Source organism: Neodiprion pinetum, chromosome 1 (genome assembly GCF_021155775.2).
Source record: "Neodiprion pinetum isolate iyNeoPine1 chromosome 1, iyNeoPine1.2, whole genome shotgun sequence".
NCBI classification, from domain to species: domain Eukaryota; kingdom Metazoa; phylum Arthropoda; class Insecta; order Hymenoptera; family Diprionidae; genus Neodiprion; species Neodiprion pinetum.
Window position 1 is genome coordinate 2,521,540 of NC_060232.1, and position 9,255 is coordinate 2,530,794.

Here is a 9,255-nt window from a genome sequence, read left to right on the forward strand (position 1 = left end):
CCGTGCATACGCAATGATAAGAAAAAGGAATCGAAAGATTATAAACGCCTCTTGGAATTTCGCGTGACTCTGTATTAGGATACGTAGACACATTGTTTATCATTCTGATACTTGTCTGTGTAGGATAATTTGTTGTGGCTAGAGATATTACGAGGCGAGGAAGAACGACGTTCTGTTAATAAAAAAAAAAAAAAAGTGACAGAATTTTTTACGACTTTTTTCACTCACCCGCAGATGGTCTTTCCGTACGAATGGCAGCCACAAGTGGTCTCGACCCACGTGGCTCTCCTAGGGGATGTGATAATCGCCGGAGTGCCGGGAGAGTTCACAACGATGTCGGGTCGGAGACTGAGGGATGCGATAAAGGGTGCGATGCAGAATTCGGCATCCGATGACGGCGTCGTTGTCATTGCCGGGCTTTGCAACACCTACAGCGACTACGTAACGACACCGGAGGAATATCAGGTACCTACACCGGATACTTCGAAATCGATTTACTTAATACCTTCGAAACCTTCCACCTCACTGTCACTTTTGTGCACTGAAACTTCTCACTTTCCTATTTTAGATACAGAGATACGAAGGTGCCTCCACTATATACGGACCCCACACCCTGACGATTTATTTAAAACAGTACAAGGAACTGGTGACAGCACTTCTGGCCGTGAGTTCTTACACTACGATAGGGAATCAAGGGAAAGGGTGTTTGCTTTTTTCTTTGCTCTAAAAAACATGACGGTTCTATAACGCGTAGTTGATTGATCGTCTTATACCGTGAAAAGTTCGACGTTGGCAAAAGTCCATGTCGAAAGAAAATTGTTAGTCACGTCTGATTTATGCTCGACGGAAGTTGTCAAATTAGACTTCGTTCAAGTACGAATTTCTTATTTTGTACAATCGGCATATGGTTCTACTTGCAAAATATTTATTTAACGATTGAAAAAAAAGTTTTTCGTAGAAAAACAAGAATTCTTCAACTTCGCCACAAACAACCGACCTTCGGTAAAAACTTTTCACCCAGTGTGAAATCGCATTAGTAATTTCGCCCTTGTAAAAAAGAAACTCACCCTGGCACGGGCATTGCGCGTGCGGTCGGAAATTTGATCGGCGATGAAAACTTCCAGCGGAAGTCACTCGTTCCCGGACCGCAGCCCCCGGATCTCTACTCGAGTCATCTGATATCCTTGGTGACGCCGGTTCTCTTTGACACTCCTAAGTGGCGACACGAGTTCGGCGACTGTCTTGAGCATCCAGCAAAAGTCGCCGGAGCTGGAGACACGGTGACGGCAAGATTCGTGAGTATTCTTTACGAATCTATGGTTCCCAATGATTTTTCCAGGGTATCTAGGATCCGGGGAAAAGCGAGACGAATATGAGCCTGACGGAACGACGAGACTTTTATCATCGTCACCTTGCACTGCCCGTATCGCGTTTCTGTAATAAATTTTCCGATGGTCGTTACAAGTTTTTATGGAACCTTGTGCGAATCGATAGACTGATCAGAGACCAAGAAGATGGCTGTCCTGACCTTCGTTTCGCTTTCGTCTCTACTGCAAAACGCGTCACCTCCTTTTACCTTAGGTGAAAATCGATGCTGGAAAAAGAGTTTTTCTCAGAGCAAACCTCGGAGTCGATAGCTGTACAAAACGCTTTTCGCTACCTAAAATTGAGTAGCGACAAAAACATTAGACCAGCGATTTTATCACCGTGTCGTGACTTGTGATCGAAATTCGATTTTTACTCAGATCGGTTAGAGGATTACCGGAGATTGATGGGACGCCTTCGAATCTCGGTTGACCGTCGCATTTACAAGGATGAGATTCAATGCGAGCTTGCGAATCCGCAGCAACTTATCACCCATGATACACGCCGAGATTTCTTCCATCACCCGGGAATCTCGGGACTATTTTTCTTTAGTGAACGTGAATAGGTATATGCGTAATACGAATCGTGTATTCAGTGTGCAAAATTCCTTGCGGAAACCGTTGATGGTATTTTTTATGGCAGAAACGTTTCTCCCTCTGAGTATTACTTGTGGGGTAGAAAAAAAAATATTATAATCCATTTTGTCAAGAGTGATGATAATTTTATTGGATAAATTACGTCGAAGTGTTCAAAAGATTGCAAGCTTAATCGAGGATTATTGTTATCACCTGCATAGTCCTGAAAATTCAATTCGATAAATTACTTATCCTCAATTATTTTTTTAAAACATTCGTCTCAGTCGATTCGCAAATTGGAAGGCGAATGGAGTGTTTTAAAGTTTAAAAAAAAAAAAATATGATTGCGAAGCTTAAAAAAGAGTTAAACAAAAATAAAAAAAAAAAAAAAAAAAAAAAAAAAACAGAAACGTTAACTCCATGATAAATTTGAAATTAACGAACTGTCGGTCTGCTTATTAGCCAAACATATATGTATGCGATTAATCTCAGAACTTTTGAGAGTGGTATTAAAAATTTACCACGACGCAGGCAGCAGCGTACAGAGAACGAACGTGTGATCATTAATAATTCACAACGATACAGCTTCTTTCGTTTGAATTCATGGTGTACCTAAATTCGTTATGTATACTTTGTATACATACATAATAAAACAAATGAAACCAAACGACTCTATTTCGCAAGTGTCACTGCAAGTTTTCACGAGTGAAAATTGCATAAGCTGCACGTTGCACAACGGAAACTCGTATCAGCGATTCAATATTTCCAACGTCGGTGATCTATCGCCTTCTACGAACACCGGGAAAAGCACTCAGTTAGATTAACGCTCTTTGAACAGGTTATGCGAAATTTTATTCGCACGCTGAACCGCGTGTCGCGATAAAAAGCAATTATCGGATAAGCATAAATTCACCCGCATTCGCTCCTCGAATATTTGAAGAGGAGAATTAAAAAAAAAAGCTGCGAGGAGAATATTTAAATAAATTGGAAAAAACTGGTTTTTTGGATTTCTTTTTCAAACGTCACACTTGCAGTCTATTTTGAGTCTCCTCTTTGTTTTTTATACAAATATAATTCGTGCAATTATACAAAATACTGTTTCTTCACCCTTATTACAGGTTGCTGGTCACCCCAGAAATAATCCGATGGCTGGTGGCTCGTTTTTGTTTATCGAGAGGCTCGAAGACGACGAGAGTTGGAAAACGGTGGCTACAGACGCGAACTGGGAGACAAAGTGAGTTTCGAATTTCGGGAGACAAATTTTCTTTCGCCCGCTCGCAAGATGTGGGTAGGCAAAAAGATTTGCCAGAGTTGATCGTTTATATTATCGCGACTTTCCAGCTGATTTCATGAATACCGTATACTATAATACGAGCCAAATGAATTCACGCAGACTTTACAAGTGGTTTCATATAATATCTGTTTACGCCAATATAAAGTTTATAGACCGGTGAAAAAGTAGACTTTTTTTTACCCTCAACTTCTCAGCGTTGTGTCTTAAAAATCTGAGATATATCTCCCTGGGGGATAAATTTTAACTTTGATAGCTGGTATCGGGGGCAAAGAATATAAACAAAAAGGAGCAAAAAAAAAAAAAAAAAACCGTTCGCATTCTACGACAAGTGTAACGCGATAAATCGTAACCGAAACTTTTGACGGCTATTTGTCTCCCTGTGTATACAATGCATGGGTATAATCTGCGTTATATGTTTGTTCGGTAGATTTATCTGGAAACGAACCTCGATATTTTTGGGATCCAGCGAAGTTACCATATCGTGGACGATACCCGACGACGTCGAGCCAGGCGAATACCGCATCAGGCATAACGGAAACTACAGATATATCCTTGGTGGTATTTATCCCTATAAAGGAGTCAGTAATCACTTTGAGGTAAGGATGTGTCACGTTAATGTTTTTACATTTGAAAATAATTGTTCGTCGAGTCATGCTACAAATTCACGAATTGCCCGATTTTATATTCCGGATTCGTTTCAGGTGGTCGCCTTTGGATCGAGTCGACGCAAACGTTACTACTTTGCCTAGTTTTCCTAATTCTTGAGAATTAGAAAGGATGACAAAGATTGTTCGAAGATGCTTGCCAGTTATTTATACACGTGATTTACATGTATAATTGTATGTTATGTGAAAAAGTAATTATTGTCATAACGGTATCCCAGTCATCGTTACACATTATGTAATTAATTAGCCACTAAGATTTTATTTTAATACTTATATCGTCGCATGAGTGATTCAAGAATAAATAGACGATAATTTTTTGAGAAATTATTTCAAGGTGGAATTCTCGGTAATCTGCATCTAATCTGACTTACTGTGCGCCGTTCAGTCATACTCCAAGTATTATTTTTATCGGTTACGTATTTTTAAGTGATGAAAATTTTATTCGGTATTCAATGAATATTGAAACAATCCTCCCACGGAGGGTAATTGGCCGAGAAATATACTCGTCGGAATAACGTCGAAACGAAGACATGCTTCGATGAATAATTCTGCAATAACTTTGTATACCTTATTATATACGCAGCCTCGCATCATTGCCAGTACTTTTCGGTTGGATTCAATGTTATTCTCGTATTTATCAAACGGGTAAATTTATGTGTTACATGTATATATATATATACACACATTATAGATAATATGTACAGTATGAGAATAAACTTCCGGTCAGATATTATAAATGACATACATGAGAAGAAGAACTTATCCGATTACTCAAGCAAGAATCCGGTTGAATTAAACTGCCGCTTACATCAACTTGTTGCTGAAATTTAAGTGAGGTGATCGTTTTTTAACTTGAATAAGCCGGTTACTGGTAAAAATTGTCGATCATTTCGGCAGACGATTTCACTGAATCGCGTCATTTATCACGAAGCATAAAAAGAAAATCTAGAGACTATCCGAGTTTCGGATAGGCGAGAAAATTGGCCGCCGACATTGACTTACGAGCCGAAAGTTAATTCAGGAAAAGCGATTATCTCGATATCGAGAGGGAACGGTAGCTTGTAAAGAATCGTGACACCCGGAGGCGAAAAAGCTCAAAAGCGTGAAGCTCCAGGTAAATGTAAGGGTGAAGGAATTTTGCGATTCGTTGGAAATTTTGGATAAATGTTAACTTGTCACGACTTCGAAAACGGCATAAATTCTCAGCCACTAACGATAAAACGAAGTTGAAAATCCTGGGAACTCGCGTCGCCTGTTTACGACATTGAGTGAAGACATAATATGTTTGAGAAAATACCGCGACTAAGAGAATCTTCTTACCGGCGTTAAACGTCTTTCAGCTCCTCTAAAATCTCGTGATCCCCGCAAATTTCGCGAGTTTCCAACGTGGGGTTGCAGTTTTTTTTTTCCCGTTAAAAGCTGAAACGGAGGAAGAAGATGGGACGAGGAGTGGGTCACTCGAAGCAACTGACAGTGAAAAAGGGGGTTTATGACAGCCATCAAACTCGAGGATACAGTTTCTTTTTTGCATTTTCCCCGCAGCAGGGATTTTCCGGGAAGGGAAAAAGCTGTTCGACTGCCCCCGTCGCCGGAATGTAAAGCTTCTCTGACTCTAGCCATGCAATGCATTTTTCCGTCTTTTTCTGGATGATGACACATTCTTTTGTAAAGTCACTTTTCGCCCCACGCTACAACGATTCTTTCTTGTCCAAATTTTTTTCTTTCCAACAACATGACCATGGAATTTAATACGAGAACTAAACTTCACTTAAGAATCCCACGGTGTTTCATGGCGAATTTGATATTATTTTCAATCACTTTTTATCCACCATTTTCACTTAAGGGATGAATTTTCTTTATAATTTCACGCCACGCGTACGTAAATCTCCTTTAATCACGCGCAATAATTTATGTTTAGCCATGTGTAAGAAGCTTGTTCGTCAATTATCGTTATAAATATTCAGACCACTTTGGGAGCACCGCGAAATTCCCCAGCAAATTTAGAAAAAATTCGCAAACAATCTACTGAAAACGAACCACACTTCAATTCGCACGCAAATTTGTTTCTATGCCCGCTTTTGTTCAGTGTTTTGTACAATTAGAATCAAATTCAATTTCATAACAATTTATTTTATTAACGTCAATCCGCTTCAATTAATTCCGTACCTTAAAGACGGAATAGAATATTTACAGAAATGAGAAGAAGAAGAAGAAGAAGAAGAAGAAGAAGAAGAAGAAGGAAAAAATAATAGTTATATAACCTTACGCTTAGTATACCTAATTTCTAACTAAAATCCATACAATTTCAGTTCCGGTTAAATTACGAAGTTTTCTTATCCCATGCAGTTTGAATTGCAACGATTTGAGCGACTAATGCCTCGGGCTGATTGCAACTCCGCATCTCCGTCTGTCTGAGCACACATCAACCATATTTTGCTGACCTAAATTTTATCCTCTTCTCTTCTCCTCCAGCGTTCTTCGCTCATTTTTCATCCTTATTATATAATAATCGGATCGAACAATTATCGGGTTATGAATGATTCAGTTCAACGTTCCACTTGACAATTAGAGTGCAAATTTCCGTGAAATTCACAGCAGCCTGATAAATTCGCGATTCGTTAAGTGATTCGCACGAATTTCCGCGCCTCGCCATCCTTTCACTGCGCTCCAAAAAAGCTCGGGATAAATTTCCGCTAATCTTCAGGGCCGTGACTTCGCCCGTTATCAAGGCTTCTGCATATTCATAGATCCGGATCTCGCGCTTTTTCTGACCGCCGCGGTCTGGCCTAACATAACTCTCCTACGCTTCAAGTTGACACCTTAGAGGCACCTACGCGAAAGCTCAGTCGTTAAATTTAACGATTCGTCCTGCCTCGAATGCCAGGACGATAATCGTGTTTGTTATTCAGTCGCACCGGAGATGAGAGATTGACTGATTCAGCATCGGCAGCCTGTGGAAATAAAGTTATTGATCGATTTGAGTTTGGGTGGAAAAAAACTAACGATCGTTTCGTGCTAATTCAATTATTGACCCTTTGGCTGTTGGCTTAGATCGTGTAAGGGCTTCGCTGTTATTATTTCACCAAATCGGCCGCGATCCCGTTTTCCCAACCACTTCGACGGCGTTTATCTGTTCCTAGAACAACACTCGTTCCATCGATATTGCCGAAATTGCCCACCGACTCATTTATATTTCGCGAAAAAAAGCAAACTTGATGAAAAAAGATTTGAACAAGTAAACACGAATAAAGAAATGCGAGGGGAAATAGAACGGTAATAATTTTAAATGCTTTTGGCTCTTATAGAGAGGAGATGAACAGACGAGCTGTGAAAATTCAGGAAAGTAACATTAATTCTTATTGTTAATTGTTAAGATGAGTTTAGAATTTTCTTCAAGAAATATTCAGACGATTCGAACAAACTGTGGCTCGTATTTGATTCTTTTACCGACGCAGTTTCTTACGAAGCGTTAATTCAACAGTGGACAGGTCATAATCAGTTGGATCGCAAAACCGTTGGACGTCTAGACTTTTGTGTACCTTTGGGAACGATTTTGATTGTACGTAATGTGACATGTGGGAACGATAAAGTTGGCAAGCGAGGGTCAAGAGACGATTACTTTACACGTGGCGTTAAATTTCTCGAAAATAAATTTTGCACAGTCTGATGAGAGGGTGCAGTATTGTGTGCATTATCTGGAAGACAAGCGTTCTCAACGTGATATACCCTCCGCTATACGTTTTCATCGCGTGAGTAGAAAAATTATAATTTGTTTGACCAAAGGCTTTACATCATCCAAAGATAGCTTTTTTCGCGGGCTGATACGTTTTGTCATACATACAGCCTTGAGCGTCGATTAACCTTCGAAGTTAATTAAAAATGTGGTAGAGAAAGGGTTAATTTTTGTACGAACCTGACGTTTGCGACGACGAGAAAAGGGAGAAGTTGACTTTGTATTTGTATCTCACAATCAGTTACCAACAGCCTCTCGATCTGAATGAAATACTCGTTTGTGTCTGGAGGCAGTAAGTCAAGTTAAACTTTTGGCAAAAAGAGAAGTTAAGCTGCGTCAAGTGTCTTTTACAATTCGCCTGAATCCTCTCCTGCCTTTCGAATATGTCGATCTATACGTACGTACTTGCAAATAAGATACAATACAACGATTCTTTACTTCCTTACATGGAAACGGCCAATTGTCTGGGTAAAATTTCTGCGTTCGCACAATCAGCCAAAGTGCGAAATTTTATTATCACCCTCGTTGTATTTCCTCTCGTGAATTTATCCATCATCAAAGGGGGGGGGGGGGGGGGGGGGGGCTGCAGGGTGTGCTTTTCTAATGTTACGATGAAACTGCATTAATCCAATGCCGTATGAGCCTTGGCGACACAACTGGGACAAGCTGGGAAAACAAACCTTCAAGATGAAACACGTCTTTCCTTTACGTTAGACGTCTGTTGCAAAGGGTCAAGGCGCTCGTCATTCCTTAAGCACATAAAACCGAAGGTTGCAGTATGTTCACCGCCCCTAATAACCTCGATCCAGTGCCAATATTATACCCATAGAAAATGACGACGGAACTTTTCAGTAAAGGAACGGCGAACGGTTGCGACTTGTTGAAAAATTGACGCAATCGAAGACTGTTGGAATCGATTGAATTAATCACGAGAAACCTTCTCGTCTCAACTGATAGATATTTTAATATCGTTTGACGTGATCCTTAAATAAATTTTGCGAGAAGAATTCTCCGCAGCGGAATTGAAGCCGAGCTATGAAAGCACGAGTCCCATTGTCGAAGGAATAATTCAAACCTACGAACCGTACGAAGTCTGGCTTTTGTGATTTTAATTCAAGCCGTGATTTAGCAAGCCCTCCCAGCTGCCGAAAAGCTCGCCTACCGTACATCAGAATGTTTAAGTAATCATTATAATGGGACGTGTGGAACCGCGAAGCTCGAGAGCGCTTTTAGGGAATACCAACCGCAAGAATTCAATTCCCGAGAAATTGCCAAAGTTGAGAAAGCAGCGGCAGATCCTCTCGGTTCCGTGGCTGTAGTGCGAAATCGTTTAGTACAACGCACCCTTGTCACGGAGCTTTTCGTAACCCAGACCTGGACCCTTTTCCCTCCCCGAAGACTTTCAGAAACTACCGTCGTCAGAGAAAAATAAGGAAAAGTGTCGACTGGATATTACGTGAGTAATTAAACCGTGCCTCTCCAAAATGATCGAGTTTTCCCGAAATTCCATTTTTCCCTCGCTCGATCATTTCTGTTCATCGTTGCAGAAACTCCACATGGCACGTATAACTATAACGCAGTTTTTTCCTATTATTTTTCTGTTACGCTCGATCATTTCCCCAT

At 40.3% G+C, this 9,255-nt stretch overlaps 1 protein-coding gene across 4 annotated transcripts in view; it reads left to right on the forward strand.

The window, feature by feature from the left end:
• The window catches only part of CDase (neutral ceramidase), a 37,691-nt gene extending 33,465 nt beyond the window's left edge, over positions 1-4,226 (forward strand). For all 4 annotated transcript variants that reach the window (XM_046610768.1, XM_046610752.1, XM_046610788.2 and 1 more), the window contains 6 exons: positions 235-465; positions 569-664; positions 1,125-1,295; positions 3,059-3,174; positions 3,662-3,830; positions 3,936-4,226. In XM_046610768.1, the coding sequence (XP_046466724.1) occupies positions 235-465; positions 569-664; positions 1,125-1,295; positions 3,059-3,174; positions 3,662-3,830; positions 3,936-3,983 (831 nt within the window). In that variant the 3' untranslated portion in view covers positions 3,984-4,226. The remainder of the gene's footprint in view (positions 1-234; positions 466-568; positions 665-1,124; positions 1,296-3,058; positions 3,175-3,661; positions 3,831-3,935) is intronic.
• The last annotated feature ends 5,029 nt before the right edge of the window (positions 4,227-9,255 follow it).